We start from the raw sequence: 22106 nt of genomic DNA on the forward strand, positions 1-22106 counted from the left end.
AGGTGTATGACTATCAAGCTGTTGTCTGAATTTTTTTTAAAAACATGTGACTTTGGAAAACACAAAATCTCAAGTCGAAGTCAAACACTAGAAATTTATAATTATTCATCCCCCAATCTATGGCTATCTCTAAGTCCTTGACAAAAACTATAAAAATGCCTACCTTTTCATTTTCTTTCTAAAAGTTTATATGGCTCTGCTGATGCCTAAGATGAAGCCCATATTTTTACTCAAGTTGAATAAAAGCCATGCACTTGGAATTTTTTTCAAGTTTGTTTGCTTTATCAGTGCAGCTCCTTGAGACATTTTTTTTGGGGCGCATGGTCCTGCTATAATCTCTGTGTGTGTCTTCTTTTTTATCCAATATAATGTGTGGTGGAACTTCAAATCCACATAGCACGCATTTGGTTTTACATTGGATTCTCCTTAATCATGTTGAGACACTAATTGATCTAATTTTAAGTAAATTTTCACATGTTTAATTACACTTAGAGAAATTGATTTTAAGTTAAAACAATTACATCACTTTAAAATCAATTTTAAACTATATCAATTTTGCTGAACTAATTTTATTCAAAATCAAGGTCCAAACACACTATTCTCCTTGGACTCAGAGGTCAATCATTAGTCATAGCCCAATTTGGGCCTATATGTCTATTTGCACCTTTGAGCTCAATGGACCAACTTCATCTGGGCCTTACGAAACCTTTTGGCAATAGAACACAAATTTTGGGTTTTGTTTCTTGCAGTCCCATCCCACTATTGACCAATAATATTTAGGGTGCAGTCCATTAAGATGAACAAAATGTAGTACATGTGTATGAAACAGCACCCTCAAGTTGTCAAACGAGGAAAATGACAATTTTGCCTCACATTTTGCCCTTTTTGGTCAGGTGAGGCCTATGGTCTGTACTATAGTCTGCAGTTGTAGGGGACCCAAAAACCTTGAGTTTTGGAAGTGACTTCGTTTTCAATGGCCACTATTGGCATTAGATTTGGAGCAATACACAATTAGATATGCACACTCCAACAACTCCATCATCACTTCCTCCCTGTTATTATCATCATTAGGGTTTTCTTTTTTTCACACACAAGAAGAGAAACCCATGTCAGGTGTCTCTGCTAAGATTTCAAATTTTTCAACAACTATGGTTGGTCAACTGCTTCTGCAACGTTGACATTTTCTCTCAGGCATGTTTCCTTAAATGCTATATTTTTTGCTTATCATTGCTTGTTTTTTCCACAAACCACAATGTATGAGTTGGGCTTAATCCCAAAACAAGCAAAGATAATAACTTTCTTCAAAACCACCACATGGGTAGTGCCTCTCTCTCTCTCTCTCTCTCTCTCTCTCTCTCATTCCAACCTCAAAAAATCTAGACATACTCTAATTTGAATTTAGAATACCATCTTCTCAAAATGTATAGGGGTCACTCTAGAATCCTTCAAAGCAATGGTGCTATCACCAACCCCCCTATTGTTTCTCCTTCTTCTTCTTCTTCTTCTTCTTCACCCTCAGTGCCTTATGTGTCTAACTACCAGAAACAAACAGCTCCATCCCCAAGTTCTTCATCTGGGAACAGAATAAGCCCTGCAATTCTTTTCATCATAGTAATTTTAGCTGTGCTGTTTTTCATCTTGGGTCTCCTTCACTTGCTTGTTAGATTTCTCATAAAGCAAAGGTCTTCTTCCAATAATTCATCAATTCCCCAATCAAATAGATACCCTGACATGTCTGATTCAGATGCTTACCAAAGACAGTTACAGCAACTCTTCCATCTTCATGACTCAGGCCTGGATCAGGCTTTCATAGATGCTCTCCCTGTCTTCTTTTACAAAGAGATAATTGGCTTGAAAGAGCCTTTTGATTGTGCTGTTTGCCTCTGTGAGTTCTTGGAACAAGACAAGCTCAGATTGCTTCCCATGTGTAACCATGCTTTTCACATTGAATGCATAGACACATGGTTGCTTTCCAATTCAACTTGCCCTCTTTGTAGAGGGACTCTCTATTCACCCTTTGAAAACTCAGTTTTTGACTTTGAAAGTCAACTTGAGGAAGATGGGATGTCAGGAAGTGGTGGAATTGGTTCTGTTAACAAAACTACAGAAAGTCACATAGTGAATGGGAAAAGGGTGTTTTCTGTTAGGCTTGGAAAATTTAGAAGCACTAATAATAATCAAGATGGGATGGTGGTGGAGAGAGGTGAAGGAGAGAGTAGTACTAGTAGTGTTAATTTGGATGTGAGGAGATGCTATTCAATGGGGTCTTTTCAGTATGTGGTGGCTGATTCAGATCTGAGAGTGGCTTTAGGCACTAGCAGTGGCAGCATGAGACAACTGAAGGGAAGAACAGCCACAAATGGAAGTTCTTTCATTGATGGAGATGCTGTTGAGGGCAAGAAAATCAACATTGCAAGGAAAGGTGAAAGCTTTTCTGTTTCCAAGATCTGGCAATGGTCTAGGAAAGATAAGTTGACAGGTTCATCAGATGCTCATTTCCTTAATAGTTCTACTGTCACTTCAACTTTGCCATGGATGAATAAAGCCAGAGGAGGTACTTGACACATGAAGCTAGTTTGTGTTTTGTATTTTTAACTAATTTCAAATTTTCATTGAAGGAATCCCTTTGTTGAGCTACTGCTTCCTCTCACACTTTGATTTTACTTTTTTTTTTTATTTTATTTGTAGTGATAGAACTTGTAAATTGTGCCATAAACATAATCAGGCAACGAGAATTAAAAATTAATCTTGAGTGTGTAAGGAATATAACTCTTAATTCTATCATGTGTTGTATTATGCATTTACCTTTATTTTGTCACACAGCGCTTAGTTTTTCGCATCACGTTTTTTACAGTACCCTTACACTAACTTTTATGGCAAAAAAAGAGGAGAAAAAAACTAAATTTGCACAATTCCCTACTCCCTTGGTCAAAAGGACACAAAATCTTAAAGTACATAGTCTATGCCCTAATAATGTTAACAAAATTATAGTGATATCTAATCACATATTATGATATTTAATAAGTCTAATAATTTATTTTTGTTATGTGTCAGATGTAATACATAAAAATTACACTCAAACTCAAAAGTAGAGAAAAAAATCATTTTGTTTTGTAATATACATCTCATCTATATGATCAGAATCAATCACCTGTTTTGCTCACAGAGAGCTCAATGTTCATGAAAAGCTATAAGCTAGTAGAGGTTGTAATGAAAAAGAGTATAGTTAGTGCTTGAAAAAAAAATCACAGCATATGGTCTCGAACATAATATTTGAAGGTGGGCCCCTAATGCCATGTGATTGTTTGTTCCAGTGTCAAAAGTGGTTTTTAGGAGCAGGAAGATGAAAGTGAAGTCAAATTGGGGTTGCTTTTTGGATGCTGTGGTTTTCTCTAGAGGGCTTGCTTTATTCGCTTTTTGGGTTAAAAAGAAGTGAAAGAGTTACAAAGGAAGGATTCCTTCTTCTTCTGTTAGCTCATTCTTGTGTATGACGACCCTATATGGAAGTGTTATCCTTTTTGGATGGTTTAGCACATGACACACCAAAATGGGTGTGTGGAAACTGAAATGTGGGGTGCAAGAGATTTTCAGATCAGGATTGTGGAGTCTTGACCTGACATCATGAGCCTAGTGGATGGTGGTGGGGTTATAGAGTGCTCTCAATCTAAAAGATGTTTCTTATTTGTTTTCTGTTTGTTTTTTTCAAGTTTTTTGGGATTTTTGAAGAAAATTAAGGAAATGGGATTTTAGTTGTTTTAATTGTTTTTCATGAATTCTTAAAATAAGAAAAATATGAAATGTATTTTTTTAACCAGAATAAATAATGCATATGTCATGATTAAATCACAAATTATAATGTCTGATAAATTTATTAATTTTTATAATAATTATTTGAAAATTATAATAAAAATGTTTTACTAATTACGATTGATTAAACAAATTTGCATTGATTTGCATGGTTATTAAACAATTGATTTTTAGTAAAAACATATTAACTAAAAATAGAAAGCAAGCCAAATACATCCAATATTAATATTTTATATTTCTCTTCGAAAACTTGATTAATGTTAATTACACGCATTTCTGCTATTCCTCTATTGATCTCGCATTCGTGTTGTCTTAACTCTTAAAAAGTCTTTGGGTTTACTTCATATTTTAGTAATCTTTTGTTAACAAGTCAGATCTACAAGTAAATTTGTGATGTAAATTCTTATTGAGGTTAGTTGTATATCCTAAATTTGGAACGGGAAAACTTCCTTTCTCCAACTCTATCTATCAACAAACCAACCCTTTCATTATAAATATTATTCACAATTTGCTCATTCTTTGAAAAATCCTACATTAAGCCAATTGTCATTACATCATGTGCTGATTCAATACCTACTTATATAAAAGGTACGGGCTCCAATTCCAATGCAAACCTATTAGTAATAATCTATGAATTACACTTTAGGAAATTAAATTTTGATATTTTGCTCGCTATTTTCAGACAAAAGCACGTAGTAACCGGAATACATATCTCCATTCTCCACCTTGGTTACGCCAAGGCCTTTATTATTCTTTTGGGTCAACTTCCTAAAGCTAAATAAAAGGGTAAGAAACAGTGCACACACCTTGATGCTGGGGCCTGGGGGAAAAGGGAAGGTTGTCCACCTCATTATTGACCCATAATAATAATAATAATGGGGTACATCTGTTATATATGGTCACCGACTATACCTTAGCAAAGTGACTTGATTAGGCACAACGTGACCCCAAATTTAAGAAGGGGGATAGAAAAGAAAGAAAGAAATTTAGTTTAGTATTGGTGGTTGGCTGGATCTCAAATAGAAATATACCAAACTCTGCAATGTGTACTTGTTATTTATTAAGAGATATATTGTGCCAGGTAAGATATCGATTAATGATGTTTGTCTCTCTCAAATTGATTCAGTGTGAGGGAGAACAGGGTTTGCAATGTTTGAGGTGGGTTTAAGATGGGGCAAACGAGGTGAGTTAAGCATGAATTAGAATCTAGATGGCGTTTCACATGAGAAGACATAGTTAGAATTAAAAAAAAAAAATACATGAACACTCACGATGTTATTCAACACGAGAGACATATAAAAGAAAGAAAAATTTAGGTATTATAAATGATATAATAAAAAAAATAACATTAATGAGGTGTTTAAAATAATAAAATTTCAAAGTTATCGCTCTTAGAATTAAGAACGTAGGTTTTATAATATCTTCAAAGATGGGATGAAATCTAAAAGAATTGGTAAGTGTGTATATTCAGACGATATAAATGCTATAGTCTGAAATCTGAATTCTATGAAGTCTCACATAATGCTAAAGTAGAATATTATATGTACTAGTCTTAGTCTTGCACAGAACAAAAAAAAGTGCTAATACGTTGAAAAAAAAAGTACTAACAAAGAAGAAAAATGTATTTATATACTCCTTTGGAATGAAATAAGTAAGTTTTATCTCAAAAAAAAAGTGCATCTCTAAAAAAATAAACTATTATGACATTATAATAAAATAATTACGGCACAATATTCCCATGCATTAAGTGAAGATGTATAATATTTATATAACCTTAGAGACTTCTGTCACAATATTTTTTTTTTCTGAAAAAATATAAAACGAAACATTTATGGGGAAAAAATGAATTATTTGCTATGGCAATAAACAGTCTCCCTCCATTCATTTTTTTGTCTTTGCTGTTATAGTTCTAAATGTTTTGTTTAATCTTTAGATAACATTTATTAGCTATAGTTGTTTATTTATTGCAAATCTTTCAAATAGTATTAAAAATTCAACTTCTTAGCATCTTAAACAGTGTTAGTGTGTTTAGAGCTTGAAGATCCAGACTTGTAAGAAACGAATATTGTGTAGAGAATACTTATATATCAATTGTAGACGCAGGCTACTAGGGTGGGAGAGCCAAATAGGTTTCTTTTTTCTCTTTACTCTTTTTCTTTTTTTCTTCTCTGCCCGTCTCTTTCCTGATCCTGTTGCAACCATTCCTCCGACGAACCATCAGTCCCCTCCTCTTCCTTTAACCATAAACATCATGAAACCATCTTCACTTCACAGAGTACTTAAACCAAACACCTTGTGAGCATTGCATTGACTCACTAAATCAATCAAATTAATATTTAATAGGCATCACAGTATTCTTTATCACAGATCAAGAGAAAACAATTCTTCACCACACCAAAAATATCCATAGTCAAACCCAAAATCCTTCCAATCAGCAAGAAAAACACAATGGTTCGACGCAAAAGCATAGCAGAATTAGTCCCAAAAATTGCAAAATCCAAGAAACGAAAGAACGTATTATGAGACTGTAAAATCCATCCATTTTCGTTGAAGAAGCTTCTTAGGTAAGCGTAGAATCCAAAACCCGAGTAAGAACGAAATCTGAGCAGCGGTCAACAAGCGTTTCAGATCCGTACTTGGCAAGGTTGGCGAAGCTGCTGCCGAGGTTCGACGACCTTCTGAAGCGTGACTGATTCAAGTTGAAACCGTGATGTTGACGCGGAGGGGGAAGCCGCCGCTACGGCTGCTGCGGCAGTGATAGAGAAGAAGGGAGAGGATAAGAAACCGGACAAGAACAGGGGTAGAGAAGGAAAAGAAAATGGTTGTGAATTACATTCCCACAGTGAGAGAACGAACTACGTGGCTCTCCCAGCTAGTCTGCCTCATCAATTGTATCTATAAACGGGTTAGAGTACAAGAATCCCGGCCTTTATTGGGAACTGGACTTAGCTTGAAAGTAAATCAGGATAAATATCCTGTTTTTCTTTTCGGTTAAATACTAATTATTAATTGGATAAATAATTATTTTGATGCGTAGAAAGCACTGATAAATTTATTTCGAATGATAAAAATTTAAATTTTAATATTTAAAAGTAAAAAAAAAAATCGTCAACTTCCATCTACTGTTCATAAAAAGCAGCTTAAGTGACACATTTAAGAATGAATTTGTCAAACTACTATCTTTTTAGGAATAAAAATATTATTTACTTAAAATATAATTTAATTTTTATCTCTTTTTTTTTAATCGTTGTAAGTATAACATTATAATAAATACTTAAAAAAATAGAAAAACAAATATAAGTTAAAACAAACATAATAATAAGCATAATATTAATTAATAAGCATAATTTGTTCTATTGTTCTAAAATTTCTAATGCAACATTACCTTATCCAAAATATGCGACATCAGGTTAATCTTTACCAAAAAAAAAAAGAGACTCAATTTGATTTTGTTATTACCTGATGTTGTCACAATATAAATTTCAATGCAACAGATAAATTATTATTATTAATCAATATTATCCTTATTATGTTTATTTTAACTTATGATTCTTTCCTGTTTTTTTCAGTGTTTATAGTAATGTTATGCTTGCAATGATTAAAAAAGAGGGAAGATGAAAATTAAATTATATGGTGGATAAATAGTCATTTTCGTCTATAAATATGTAGAATACGACTAAATTTGTCCTAAGTTCACATAAGTTCTTTCATTAACAGTAACAAAGAGACGTTGATGAATGAATAGATTTGTCATACTTTTTCACTTCTGGAAACTAAAATTTAAATTTTCATCTTTTAAAAATGAATGTATCAGCTCTTTATATATTCAAGGACAAAAATGATTATTTATTTTTATTAATTTTTGTTAACAGAGAAATCAGATGTATGACTTTTTTATTTTTTTAATCATCCAACTGACTCTGTTTTTTTGTGCTCTTTTATTTTTCGATATTTATGTTTTTCTTTGTCTAACTAGTGTGCTAATTTTGTAAACAAGTTTTTGTATACCAATTTCAAGAATATTTTTATCAAACTCATTCAAGAGCATTTTCTCATACCTTAGAAAATTATTCCAAAAAATCATACTGACTATATTTTTTAAAACTGTTCTTGAACATTTTTCTGTTTGACAAAGGTTCCGTTTAGCAAAAATCTTTTGAAACACAATTTAATCATCTTATGTTTTCCCGTATATTTCCAACGTAATTTAATCATATTAATGTACTCTTGACAATTTACTTTAAAAAATGTTACCCTCTCTCTTCATGTTAGTAATAAAATAAAAAGTACAGTTCAAAAATAAATAATCTTAGGATCTGACACCCAAAAAAATATACAAGATTTTAGTGCGGTGCATGAGTGCTGCATGCAATAAATGACTCTTTTATTTATTCACCTTGGATCCGCGAACCTAAAATGTTTCTAGGGGGTTTGATAGTTGATATTGTCACAAGTCTCGTACTCTCACTTACAATGATATTTAAAAATAACTACAGAACTTTGAATCCACGGAATTCTTAAATGAATTTAACAGCTTGATCGGAACTTACATCACCATGTGACGGTCTTGAAGTTGGACTTTCCAAGAACCATCTTGTACCAGATCACCGACTTAGCCATCTTAGATCACCTGATGTTCATAATATAAGCTAAAATGCGTCGAATTTTCTTCAGCTGTAAGTCAATTGCAAAAAATCTTTTGCGGTTCAAAACTCACTGGAATCGTTTAAACTTACCAAACCTTGCATATTGACTTACGATAAATTTACACTTTTTCACATGATTTGGTAAGTTCAGAGTTGAGTTGAATTTTGAACTGAGAATTTTCTTTGATTGACCTAAAATCGAAAGGGCTTATGTGCATTTAGGGAAACTAGTAGTTTCCATAAAATACTCTTGCCAAGTTTATATAGGTGATGATAATGAATCACAAACTTCACAATGGATAATCCTCACTTTCAAATTTCAATTAAACAGTCAAAAGCCGAACAAGAAAGTTGATATAATTTTGAGATTACATTTCATTAATCTTGAGGGGGAAACATTACATAAAATCAAATATATCAATCGTCTAAAAGATACCAAATTGCATTCAACAACACTATAACTTTAGACAGCAAAACCGAGCGACTACCTCCAAAAAAATAGCAAGAAAGCACTTCAAGTACTCAATAGGACACAACTCTCAGTGGCTTGAGAGGAAAAATTTGACTATGGCATTTTCATACAGGAATATGTTGTACTAATGTACATAAATCACCTAAGTAAAAGAAAAAGGTAAAACAAAGATGTGAAGCCACCAAATCGACTTCAAATTTAAGCCAAAAAGTGGTCCAGATGGTCGAACCATACCTTCCTCAATTGAAGGAATGAAACATGAAAACCGCACCAATAATTATGGAGTGCTGGGGAAAACGATGGGTTTTGTGCATCACCTTAATGACCCCTGATCATTGGGCTTCATAAACCATGAGGAAAGTTATTGACTTGTCCTTCCTCCAGTGTATCCTTGCCATTTATCTTGTATGCTATCCTTATACGCATGACAAGAGATTTCTGAAAAAAATAGTTGCTAGCGATCAAGTCTTCTCTAAGAAGCACTTATACATTACATTCAAATGTACATACAGGAAAATTATCTCAGAAAGTGTACACCATATACATACTCACAAAGTACAAACAGAGAAAAGGAGTGGGTGGGGGGAGTTTAATCCATGGTTGTCAATCCCAGATAATGCCATGAACTGGCCAGCCCGCCCCAAAAATGGTATAGCAGATTGCAAATAGCAGGATAGCCACTATGTAAAAATTATAAATACAAGATAAATCCCTTATGCTACATAATTTCACAACAGTAAAAATTAATCCAATATTAAAGACATTATTCATCATTAATAATCTGAAGTAAGTCCAGACTATAAAAAAAACAATGAAAAATATGATTTACTGTAATGCCTAATGACAGTTTCACAGCTTGTGCAGTTAACTAAAATATCATTGTTGGCTTTGATTGAACAATCTGAAAAGTAGTGAACACTCAATAACCCCCAGGCTCAAATCATTAGCAGTTTTGCAGAATGTAATATCAATTATCAAAATAAAGCATAAACTAGCTGTTTCGCAACAACATGCCAGTGATCAACATTCTGTTTAGAATTTAAATCATACAAGGACATGGTAGAACACAGATATTTACAGTAAAGCAATAGTTACAAAGACCATCTACCTTCCCATGTTGGCTATTAGTAATTTTCAAACTTTGGGTTATGGACCCATTTGCGGGAAGAGTATTGCTGCTAGCTGGATCTAAGTGCAATTGAAGAAACTGAAAGTCAAAACAAAATATGTAAGTACTAGATGATGGAAGGTAACAAAGCAGTTCAAGAGATTTTGAAATTCCAACAGAGCACCCAGTAAAACAGCTTACAGTTATCAAATATTAAAGAATAGATGTAATTATTTAGCACTCAATAGGTCAGATAACTAACTAGACTAATGCAAAGGAAATTATTAAGCTATAGACAGCTACAAACATTTTTATCGCTAGAATTCATCAATTGAGAGAAACAAACAGCCAGCATGGAACTTCAAGTTACCATTATAACAATGAAGATCATGATATTGTTAAAAGCAGTAAATTCAAATTATATCTTTATAATTACAATAATGATGATGATCTTAGCACTGCATGCAAAAAGCTTAATAACATACTGATTGGCATACCTTAGGAACTGCTGCTTGAAAAACAAAATCTGTATATGAATTGGAGGACAAATTCATAAAAGTAGCCTGGATAACTGTTGTTTGTGGGTTTCCTGGTTGTTTTGAGAAATTGAATGTCAACCTCAAGGAGCTGCTCTCAAATGCAGTTACTGATGGATAAACCGATCCATTGTTTTCTACTCAAGATAAGAAAGGACAAGGAATCAATACTTTGACTATATTTCATTCAATGATAATGCCCAAATGCTAAACAAAGTTTACAACCTGTTGGCGGGCTGGGGGCAAAACCATCCAATAAATTCATCATAGGAGCAGCATTTGAAGTTGTTTTTGTCGAAAGTGAAAGAGATGAGAGACCATCCAATGATGAAGAAACTGGTGCTTTGTTACTCGAATTGGAGGATAAGATGTCTACTGTAGATGAGCTGCTTTCAGCAGAAGGTGATCCGATAGACAGAAGATCCAAAAGAACATCGTTGCCACTTTTTGAAGCTTGGCCAGCAACTAAAAATGCAAATAAAGTCAGACATACTACAAATATGTTTGATGGAATTATTCAGTATTCACAATAAGGAAAAATGAATAAGTTTGCATGTTTGTTTAACAAATCAAAATGACAACAAGCACCACCACCAAAGCCTTATCCCATTAGATGGGTTAAGTTACATGGATCAAACAATGTCATTGGGTTTTATCAAAAACTAAATTTTCAATAAATCCATTTGGAAAAAGGTTCTTCATAATGGTTTTTCCTATGAATCAAGTGGCTCAAAAACTAAAGAAGGCCTCATAAAACAGTACCAGCTATCTTGGAGAAAAGCAAAGATGCATAAACAATGATGGTACTTATTTAATACAAAAAATATTTAGTTTTTCGGGCATCATAATAATTTATAAGATACACTACAAATACTAACCAGATTGTTGTGATGCTGGTGACAGATCAACACCAAGAAGGTCCTGAAGAATATCTCCTCCACCAGAAGAGCTCGGAGCAGGAGCATCATCTGAACTTAGATCAAGTAGATCTACAAGAGGAGCCACAGGTTTGGCTACTCCATTTGGAAGATTAAATGAAGGTGCAGTTGGAGTTGAAGCTGCGCCTGGCAGAGACCCAGCCCTCCTACCAATGTAAGTTGCCTCATCCAAAACTGGCATCCTTTCTACAAGTGTAGACCTGCACAATGACAGTTTCTTATGAAAGTGTTGTACAATTCCGTGATCTTGATACAATATAAAAAGCAGATTAATTAACCTCACCTAATATTTTGATGCTTTGAAATAATCGAACTGAATTCAATAGCCCTCTGCTGCAATTCTAGCACAAAGCTCCCTTTGAACTGAACAATAATTTCTTTGATCCTCCTATATTCATATTCAAAAGAGAATAAAATTTCCAGGTCAAATATACAAATATAAGAGGAAATAAATAAACTTGCACTGGTTGCACAAGTCTTAGGCATGGGGAGTAAGAAGGGAGGACGACCAAGGATGAAAAAAGTTCCCCTGATTTCTCACAGAGATCAAATTGCATGGATACAAATTAAACATTTTAAAACTACCGAACCTGGTCTGCTGAATTTATACTAGAATATTACATTCTTAATTCCTCTAAAATAAAAAGGCATGAAAAGAAACAACACTATTAGAATTAAAACCATTCATGAATGTTCACCTAATAGTTTAAACTTTTTGGAAGAGTTGGTTCTTGATATGGTGTCACAGCCTCTACGACCAAGTGGTCATCAGTTCAATCCTTTCCACCTCCATTATTCTAAATAAATGTTGAATTTTAGCCCAAAGTAAGGTGGGCCTATGCATTTCCTACACTTAAGATCCCAAAAGGGCTCTTTTGTGAGGGAGCCTGCTAGATACAAAACCATTCCTGAGGTTTCACCTAACAACTTAAGCTTTTTAGCGAAATGGTTCTTGGCAAACAGATCATCCAATTTAAGGTGTGGTGTGTGTAATAGATAATAAACCATTTGAAAAACAGATCATACTCTGAACATGAAGGGAAACGTGAAGAGAGCTTTAATAGTGCAACCAAAGCCATCGCTTTTGTGGTAAGATCTGATGCATGGCGTTTTATAGCAATCTCTATGACATCAACTGCATCGGACTCAGTCACCTGCTAGCATGAAAAAAATGAAGGATAAAATTTTTATTTTTTTTAAAAAATTATATGCAATGAAAGACCATTTTTTTAGATTTTCCTATGTGCTGTACAAAGCAGACTTAGGCATCAGTTGTTACAAAGAAATAAAAGACACAATGGGAAGGGGTATAAACTCATTCCCCCCAGTATAAAATAATCCAACTATGCAATAAGAATTAAAATGAAAAAGGCAAGTCACAATCTTAGCATATATGGTTTTAGCACCAAGAACAAATCATGTCCAGATTTCATTAAATTGGCAAATAACTTGGAGCAGTTTCTGCCAGAGTATGTTAAATATACCAATCAAACATGTAAACCAAATCCGTATTACCTCATTCCAAATTAAAATAATGGAGAATAACAAAAGAGACAATGAGTTAGTACTGAGACCAGGGAATTTTTTTCTTTCACGGTCATTACCCATCATCCAAATAGGAGACATACAAAAAGAATCATCATAAGAAGGGGATTGTCAGAACATCTTTTACTAGAAGCTTTTTGAGACCAATACATAGATCAACTTGTTAAACAAGCGATATATCATATTCATGCAACTTGAAGCAACAGTTTAGACAAATGTATAAACTTTTCAAGCAGTAGCACTCACTGTTATTGGATCTTCTATGTCTAGCATTCCAACATTATTGACTAACATGTCACCATACTCCCCAATGCACCACACTGTAACTCGAACTAGAGTCTCCTGATGAAAAGTATTAGGTAATATTATATGAAAGGCATCAAAAGCAAATTAACAATGTGCCTAGATTTTGTCAAAGCAGAAGTGGGCACCTGTTCAGCTGACGTTTGAAATGCTCTGTATAATGCTCTTACTGTATATCCATGAAGCTCAGAAGCATTGCTTATCACAACAACTAAGGCATACCATACTTCATCTTTTACAAAGTTTCCAGCCTACTAACATAGAATAGAGATCAGTACATGCACCCAATATACATTTATAACTAAATTGAATAGCTCAATGTGGAAACAGCAAGCACAAAACATAAATCACAATAAAAGGACAACCCAATGCATGAAACTCCCAGCATTGAGGGGGCCGTGATAGGTAAGATGCAGCCACAACTGTCAGCACAGAGGTCATTTCCACAACTAGAACTTGTGACCACCAGGTTATAAGGCAGCAACCTTACTATTGTGTCAAGGCACACCCTCCAAACAATAATCACAATACACCATGAGCTGATTTTGTGACCAACACGTGAAAGCACCAAATCATAAAATGATAATAGGAGGTTGAAAAATATGAACATTATCCTTAGAGCTGATTTTAAGCATCCAAATGATTTCATAGGATGTTGCATACAAGGATTAAGCTCCTCTAAAGTGAAGAGTTCACTTTAGAAGAAAAAGTCAAGAATTTTTAAACATAAATGAGAAAATCAATGACTGGTATTACGAGCACATGCATAACAAATCATGGATTTGTTAAAATCTACTCTCTTAATTTCTCGTTTATGGTTGAGATGTCTCACTTTTTTAGTGACTCACTTTTTACTTTAGAGGAATTAAATCCACATATAAACACACATCACTGATCGTGAATACCCTAAAAAGCTAGCATGCTTTGGTATTTTCACCTGGAAGATTTTAATTCACTACAAAAGCTTCTGTCTTATATTTATACTATACCTCAGACAGAACCTTGAGCATCTGATCAATATACCAGATCTTCTCTGGGGAATACCTGAAGCATTAATAAATAAATGTTAGTCAACCAAATATATTGAGTTGTGCAATTTAAAGAAAATCTCAACTTATTAGTTCTACATTGACAGGGGGTGACAAAGATAAGGACCAATGTAAAATGGGCCAAATGGCTTCTTTTTCATTTTACCAAAGAGGGGAGAGAGAACAGAAATGTCCAAAAACCAATGATTGCATGACCAACATAGGTAACATGTTCACTATCACTAACATGAGAAACAGTTATATACTTCTAAAAGAACTAATAATAATAATAAAGTCTGTTCCTGTGACAAATCAAACGTCTTATATTGATGGAATATCATAAGTGGTCCAGAAATTATTGGATACTGAAAAAAAAATGAGATAAAGTGCAAATAGTTGGTATCCTTCTCTCCTAGCACAAAAAAATAAATAAAATAAAATAAAACCAAATGAAGTTTACTGAAAAAGGAATGTCATTCAGAATATGATGACTCACTTTGCTACAATGGAGCAAATTTTGGCAGTAAGGTCCTCTCTGAAATCAAGATCACTGACTTCCAGATAATCTATAAGCTCTTTTGCCAAGGGCTTCACATTAGTCTCATTCACCAAAACATAAACAAGTTCAAGGGCTCTTTTCCGAATCGAAGCATCTGAATCCTGAAGTTAAGAGTCAAATGATCAACCCCTTGGATTGTAAAACAGAGCTCATCTTTGTCACTGAATGAGGGAAGACAAATCAAATACCTTCACACATTCTATAATGGTTGCACGGTGCCTCTGTACTGCCTGAGCATCAGCAGTTACAGCCTTCATTAGCATGTTTAATGCCACATATCTAAAGGAAGAAGGTAGAATAGTAAGATTCACTGAGTAATTAAATTCAAAGAAAAACAAAAACAGAGGGATGGAATGAATATAGAGCTTGAAGAACACTAGATGCGATATTAATTAATCAGCCTTTTTAACGTGCTAAATTAAAGAAATTGAATGGGCACACAATTTCATCTTTTATAGTAATATAGAAGTTAGAGCTGCCTTTTTCTGTCAACAACCAAAGCCACAATATTCACAGCCTGGCATATATTCCTCAAACAGTCTATTACAAACATGATTTTGACCAAAATAAATTTAAACTACAGAAATTTCAGAATACAGTCAAGTACTTAATTGCAAGTGTCAGCTAATTAAATATAATCGAACCACAAACCTAGTCTTTGTTGTAATTAATATATTGGGGATCCCAATCTTTTTTATTTTCTTCTTAAATGTGTTAAATCAAGAAAATAGTAAAATTGGTAAGACGATAATTTGATTGCTCAAATGATTAACTATGTCCAGTTTACTATAGCTCAGTCCAAAAAGCACCAAATCATTGTACAAAACTACAAATGCAATAGAGAATGCAAAGACATCATTCCATTGCTTGAGCAGCATAGCACCAAATCTAGTCTTTCTTAAATCATAATTATTTTTTGCATACCTCATCCATCAATCACAGAATTATAGGAGAGAATACATCCACCAGATCATTATGCTAATGATTTTATAGACATTGTTGTCATTCATTCAAGACTCTCTCTTGCTCTCACTCACTCACACACACACAAACACTTGCATATCCAGTAAGCAATTCACCTATAGAAAGGCATTAGGAAAAGTGGGAAACATGTCATAATGATTAATGATCAGTAATAGACAAATGGGATCATTTCTATACCAGTTAAAAATAAAATCCTAGATGTTCCTTTTCAAGTGATAAGCTTACAAGGACTAACATCAAAAAAGAGATTACTCTCTTCATATTGAGTTAATATCAGTCAACATACTGATTTGCAGGCATCTGAAAAAATCTGGATATTCTGACATTGAAAAAATAGACAGATCCAGGTCACATGCCATGAGTGTTATAGTTGTAAGTTGGAGCATAACAGGAGAATATTTAATAAAGGGGTCAAGATATCAATCCTACTAATCAAGAGCACTTCCTAGATTCTTGTATCAATTCATTGGACTGTAACAAAACATTATTCCCTAGTTGTAGGAGACATCTTAGACCTCTTACAGTGCTTAATTTTTTATGTTTCTTTTGGCTTTTATAGTGGAACTTTGCAATGTGAACGCTCAATGTGCTGGTGTTAGTAGGTCTTAATCAAAACTTTCAGTTACTTATGAAAGAGAAGCAATGACCAGAAATAAACCTGATATTGTTGTCACGGTTTGACAAGAATCTTCCCAGGATATTAATGGCAAGTACACGTAAGCCACCATTATCTTCAATGCTCATTATTGTTTGAACACATTCATATAAAATGGCATTCCCTGCAACTTTATTTGACTCAGTCTTCGTAGCCACCTAAAACAGGCAGCAAGTGTAAAAATTATCAGTCTTAAATTTCAGAAGAAATGGCCACCAACAATAAGCAATAGTAGATTAAAATTCATTACCCACATAACAGATTAGGTAAACAGCAAACAAAACCTAAGAATATTGAAATGAATGATCTAACTCTTGATTACTGCAACAAGTGGTTAACACAATTTATTAAAAACTTAGCATGGACAGTTAATTGGTGCATCTAACAGCGATCAAATCATACATGTAAAATTACAGCATAAATACTAGTGCCTGACCAAAAATAAAAATAATTTTTTATTGCATACAATTATACATAGACACCAAAAGTCCATCCTTTCTCTTTCAACCCTCCTTCCTTATAATCCTTCAAAGAATTAGATACAAATATACAGCTAAATTCGCATTTGATAGAAAAAAATTTCTGCTTATCAATGGGTTTCCATTTCAACAGCTACTTACAATACAAGACCCCTCTCTGGCTCTCCCCATTACACATATACAAGAAAAAAAACAAAGATTTTTAAAAAATCTTCAACTTTAAGTATATTCCACAAAGTAATCATACATTAGTGCAAAACCAAACTGACCAACTCTGCATTACATAAACACGTAATAAAACATCTTCTGACCAGGTCCACCCAAACACACCAACATCCAAAATCACAATAAATGTTTGACGCCATATAAATCACGTCGTGATAGCCCTTTGGTGCATTTAGCAGAAGCAGAATTTTTGTAGCATTAAGGATGTCTCTTTGCCCCTAAATTTGTTTTGTAGGACAGGACGATGTTCATGGCTTCTCTTTGGAATTGTGCTTACATAGTTATGGTAGTTTCAAGGGAGTCGCTATTTAGATGTGCAGAGACACTAGGAAGTCATGCTGCAATTCTTGACTTTTTCTTGTTCTTTGATGTCTCTGGTTTTTTTTCTATTTGGAGGATATTGTATCTTACTCCTAGTTATACTTCTCTTTGATCTAATAAAAATTTTCTTAAATAAATGAAACTTCTCTCGAGTAAAACGTTTCAATCTTTCCTAGAATATCCATATCAATTTGTGTTTGTACTAAGGTTTGCCTCAATCATTCAAATCACATGAAAGTGGACAAGATATTCTAAATGGTTTTCAACATACAAGTTCATGCAGGGAGCCATGCAGAAATGCCAAATAACCCAAGCATTGCAGCATGAGCACTATAATAATATAATACCATAAAGTTCATCATAAACACACAACTGACCTGGGCAAGTATGTCATTCATGGTGTCGCTAGCATCAGCATTGCCTTCACCCAACACTCGCAAAAGTTTTAGCAATCTGATGTGCAGAAATGGGTCTGTGATACCAGCAATATCATACTCTGGTGAATATGGACTATTGGCTAGATCCTTAAGAGTTCTGACCAAACCATCTGTGCATTTCTGTAATAATTGTTCACAAAATGTTTTGTTACAACATAAGCTGTCCAAAATCATGGCTCAATTTGCAGAGTTCTTCATAAAAAAATGCAATCAGAGGTTAACTTTTACACCATAAAGTTGCATGTATGAACCTTGATATTATCCCTTAACAGTTCACATGTTAAGTATTTACTATTTATACCCAGCAGACTTGCTTGCAAAAACTAACACAATGCTGTGACCTTAAACAGTGTGATATTTTTTTTAAAGCATGAGTTTATAAACCCTGTAATACTAGCTCATCAGAAATGCTCAAACACTAAAAAAAATTAAACTAAAGCATTTCAAATATTACAAGGCTTTCAAATTAATATACTCTACAAATTCCATATTCCACAATATAACTTCATTAAATTACTTGAAAGTTGTAAAATTGTCAAGAATGAAAGCCAAGAATTCATGGACGTTTTAACTCACAAGTCACAAATACCAAGAAGAACGTATATACACATATATGGATAGTTTGATTTGCAGCACAAAATATCTGTCATGCTAAGTATAGTAGATAAGTTTACTTCAAATCTTCAATCAATATCCAAAGTGAGTTCTAGGAAAATACACTACGTCTACATGATTGACAATATAATATGAGAGATGAAAAACTACCTTCCTAATATGTTCAAGAGCTTCAGTGCTAATTTTACACAGATCTGTACAAAGCTGAACCCCAGTGATCAAAACCCCATGATGCTTCTCTCTGAGTAAGGAAGTAGCAGGATTGATAAAATTTTCTGCCAAGTCTGGAACTTTCTTTATGATCCTTATAGAGCATAATGCTGCCTATATAGCAGTGAGCACAGTTAATTTATGAGAATAAATAATGATTAGTCATCACTCATCATTCATGCAGTTAAATGGGAACAGTTTTATTAATAACTCAAAAACATTAAATTACATTACAAGGCTATAATTATTTAGAAAACGAAAATAGGGAGATCGCAAAACAATGACATGAGATAATATAGACAAGACTATGAAACCAATTGTTGCACGCTAAGTACTTAGGAAGATGTTAGTAGGTAGACCTCTACTATATGTATGAATTTAAACATGAAGTACAATGAAAGTCACCTTCTTGCGAATATTTGGATCTCGAAATTGCAGCAATCTCTCAACCTCTGGTGCAAGATCACGGGCCATTTCTGCTGAACAAATGTTTCCTAAAGCACAAAGAGCAAGTCCCACTATATACTGATTTGTGTGATTAAGATCTCTGTGATTCAGTTAAGGCTCTACTAACCCATTATTAATATTTTTTTTTCTTCATTTTGTTTCAGTAAGTAGAAGATCAAAATAACACATTTGTAAAGTGAAATGTAAAAATCAGGCAATATAAAAAGATAAACAGAACTTTGACTAAAAACTGGATACTGTTTCAAAGAATTGGTGACCAACATTAGAACTTCTTGTCTTTCATCAAGAAGCAACATGAGGCCAAGATAACCTATTCTCTTCTCTGGAAATTCAGGAGATGCTATCAACTTGAGGCATTCCATTTGACCAAAATGTGTGGGGTAACCAAGCATGTGGATGAACATTAGCTTAGCCAGATTCCGATGTCTATAGTCATTATCATTTTCATTTATTGCAGCGCGAATGGCAGCACATTCTTTTCTTACAACAGCTCGTTCTTCTGCTGCAGTCTTACAAGCACGTATGGCCCGAATCATGTCCCTACAAGTTGGGATATGAACCAGATAAGTAAAAGATATTGATTATAATTAACCACAAACAAAAACTAAATATTAAACATGTATTATCTTTGCAACTTGAAAGAAACCTGGAAAAATAAAGTGTATTTGATTTTGCAAACTAAACAAATTTTGAAATAAAAAGTCAACCACAAATCACGTTTTTTGTCAGTGACAATATAGTAGGATTGTAATTTCAATTCTTTTATGCAATGTTTTATCTCAACAAGTCAAAATACAAGGGGAGGACAAGAGATTCTCTCACTATTAACAAAGCAAATCAATGCAAGAGTGTTTAAGGCATAGCATACTGCCCCCTCCCAAAACTAGCTAAGTGTGAAAATAAAATGCTTCAAATTCATTGCGAGACTCTAGACTGGCCACATATTGCAACCAAAAACCATAGGATGCTAATATGAAAATTCATTCCTTCACAAGGGGAATAATGAAATAAAAATAAAATAAAATAAGTATGAACAACCTATACGACCCTTGACATCAGATTCAATCATTCAAATCCATGATCGATCTGGTAGGTCATGGTACTTAATAGGAACAGCATCAGTAACATTCCATGGATAAGGGAGACAAATAAACTAATAAAGATCTCTCACTCAGTCGCTTACAATGTTGGAACTACGTGTCTCTATGCTTAAGACCTTATCCTAGCAATATACAGAAATACATATGGTTAATGAATTGTTCCAACGCTTTTACAAATACACGAATGAACCTCTGAAGACGTGCAATGTTTATTCAAGTTTGGCGCTAGAATCTAGAGTTCAATTTCAACATCCGATTCAGACATTACGAGAAAACCTCAACCAGCTAAGCACAACAAAATACAGCAACCAAACGAATTTTCAATGTCAACATATATCACTAATTTCAGCTAAAAGAAAAATACAAAATCGCGAACGTACAACTAATAACAGCAACAAATTCAATTAAAATAAAAATGCGGAGATAATTTAAGATTCTCCGAAACGCAAAGTCCTACTCAGCTACAAAACCAGCACGAAGAATAACAAGCATTCGAACGCATTGTACATGAGCGAGAGTGCGAGAGTGCGAGAGTGCGTGTGCGCGTGTGTGTGCACTTGATGTTGATCCAATTCGCGAAGAAGCGAAGAAGAGAAGGATTAAATTGCTTACCTCAAACGCGTTCCTGAAGAAAACGGGTTCATGATTGACGGTGATTGTGTACGGCGAGAAGCTCAAATCGGATCCAATTGCGAGGAGAAGGAATCGAAGACGGAGATCCGAATCGGCGAAACGAAGAGAGATTCGGATCTGATGCGAAGGGAGCGAGTTTTTGCGTTGTGTGTGTGTGCGAGTTCTGTGAATTTTCAGAGAAACAAAATAACTCAACACCACCGCACCTTTTCTCTCTTCTTTCCACTTTGCAACAATTTTACAATTTTAACGTTTCTGTCACTGGAATTTCTGAAATGGAAAATTAATTGAAAAAAAATGCCAATTAAGGACAGTTTCGTAAATTTGTCCTGTTTGTAGTAAAACATTTTAAAAAAACAAACTGTGTTCCTCATTTCTCATCTTCTCGAGAAAGATGTTACTTGAGTATTAATTTAATTGTGTTGAGGAAGACTTTGTTAGAGTCACAAGCTCGCAAATAATTTTTAAAATAGTAATAATTTAATGGTAAATAAATTAAATAATAATAATTTTCAGTAATGTGTGCATTTTCAATTAATAAACAAACTGTTAGAAATACACCAAAAAAGACCAGAAATTTTGGTTGGGAAATATAGAGACTTTTCTAAAATATAGAAACCAAAACGCTAAAAAAATTGTTTAGATACTAAAACTAAAATTTGCAAAAAGTTATATAGAGTCTGTTTACCTTTTTTTTGTTGGCATTTCTCACATAACAAATTCAACTCATTGATATTTTTTTAATGAAATATCGTGTGCTCCAATTTGTTCAAAAAATATAATGGGCCAAGTTGTTCCAATTTAGAATCAGATCCATCTCCTTATATCCAATATTTTTTGTCAACGGTATTTGAAAAATATTCGTACTTTCCCACTTGAAAAGGTCTTGGAAGGCTTTTACATTGTGCACCTTGGTTTTGTTTTCTGCACCACCAAAAACACCAAAACAGACAAAACTAGTCCTCTGCCCAACAGCTAGGAGCCTAGAACTAGGAGGATGTATTAACCCAATCCACATCCTCCTTGCTTTTAAGTTT

At 33.9% G+C, this 22106-nt stretch overlaps 2 protein-coding genes across 3 annotated transcripts; one reads left to right on the forward strand and one right to left on the reverse strand.

Annotated features, from left to right (window-relative positions):
• Positions 1-882: 882 nt before the first annotated feature.
• Positions 883-3729, forward strand: LOC114380086 (RING-H2 finger protein ATL47-like). The gene is made up of 2 exons (XM_028339016.1): positions 883-2554; positions 3315-3729. The coding sequence occupies exons 1-2, from the start codon at positions 1420-1422 to the stop codon at positions 3434-3436; spliced, it is 1257 nt and encodes a 418-aa protein (XP_028194817.1). The 5' UTR covers positions 883-1419; the 3' UTR covers positions 3437-3729.
• A 5075-nt stretch (positions 3730-8804) lies between these two features.
• LOC114380095 (AP-1 complex subunit gamma-2-like) lies at positions 8805-21329 on the reverse strand. 2 transcript variants are annotated; one of them, XM_028339027.1, is made up of 18 exons: positions 21049-21329; positions 19574-19876; positions 19274-19415; positions 18809-18982; positions 17984-18163; positions 16585-16739; positions 15131-15221; positions 14880-15043; positions 14345-14399; positions 13484-13606; positions 13299-13394; positions 12534-12664; positions 11791-11895; positions 11448-11707; positions 10795-11034; positions 10531-10706; positions 10034-10132; positions 8805-9363 (listed from the first exon to the last, which is right to left on the reverse strand). In XM_028339027.1, the coding sequence occupies exons 1-18, from the start codon at positions 21078-21080 to the stop codon at positions 9268-9270; spliced, it is 2622 nt and encodes an 873-aa protein (XP_028194828.1). In that variant the 5' UTR covers positions 21081-21329; the 3' UTR covers positions 8805-9267. The 2 variants fall into 2 exon arrangements, with proteins under 2 accessions (XP_028194828.1, XP_028194834.1); XM_028339033.1 differs by having other exon boundaries at positions 12534-12661; positions 21049-21328.
• Between the last annotated feature and the right edge of the window lie 777 nt (positions 21330-22106).

The sequence above is a fragment of the Glycine soja genome, chromosome 2 (assembly GCF_004193775.1).
Source record: "Glycine soja cultivar W05 chromosome 2, ASM419377v2, whole genome shotgun sequence".
Taxonomy (NCBI): domain Eukaryota; kingdom Viridiplantae; phylum Streptophyta; class Magnoliopsida; order Fabales; family Fabaceae; genus Glycine; species Glycine soja.

Coding starts and splice junctions, on each gene's coding strand:
- LOC114380086 (XM_028339016.1), top strand. CDS start 1,420: ATGTATAGGGGTCACTCTAGAATCCTTCAAAGCAATGGTGCTATCACC. Junction 2,555..3,314: donor GATGAATAAAGCCAGAGGAG/GTACTTGACACA, acceptor TGTTTGTTCCAG/TGTCAAAAGTGGTTTTTAGG.
- LOC114380095 (XM_028339027.1), bottom strand. CDS start 21,080: ATGAACCCGTTTTCTTCAGGAACGCGTTTGAG. Junction 18,983..19,273: donor ATCCAAATATTCGCAAGAAG/GTGACTTTCATT, acceptor ACTGCTATATAG/GCAGCATTATGCTCTATAAG. Junction 11,708..11,790: donor TCAAAGCATCAAAATATTAG/GTGAGGTTAATT, acceptor GTCATTGTGCAG/GTCTACACTTGTAGAAAGGA.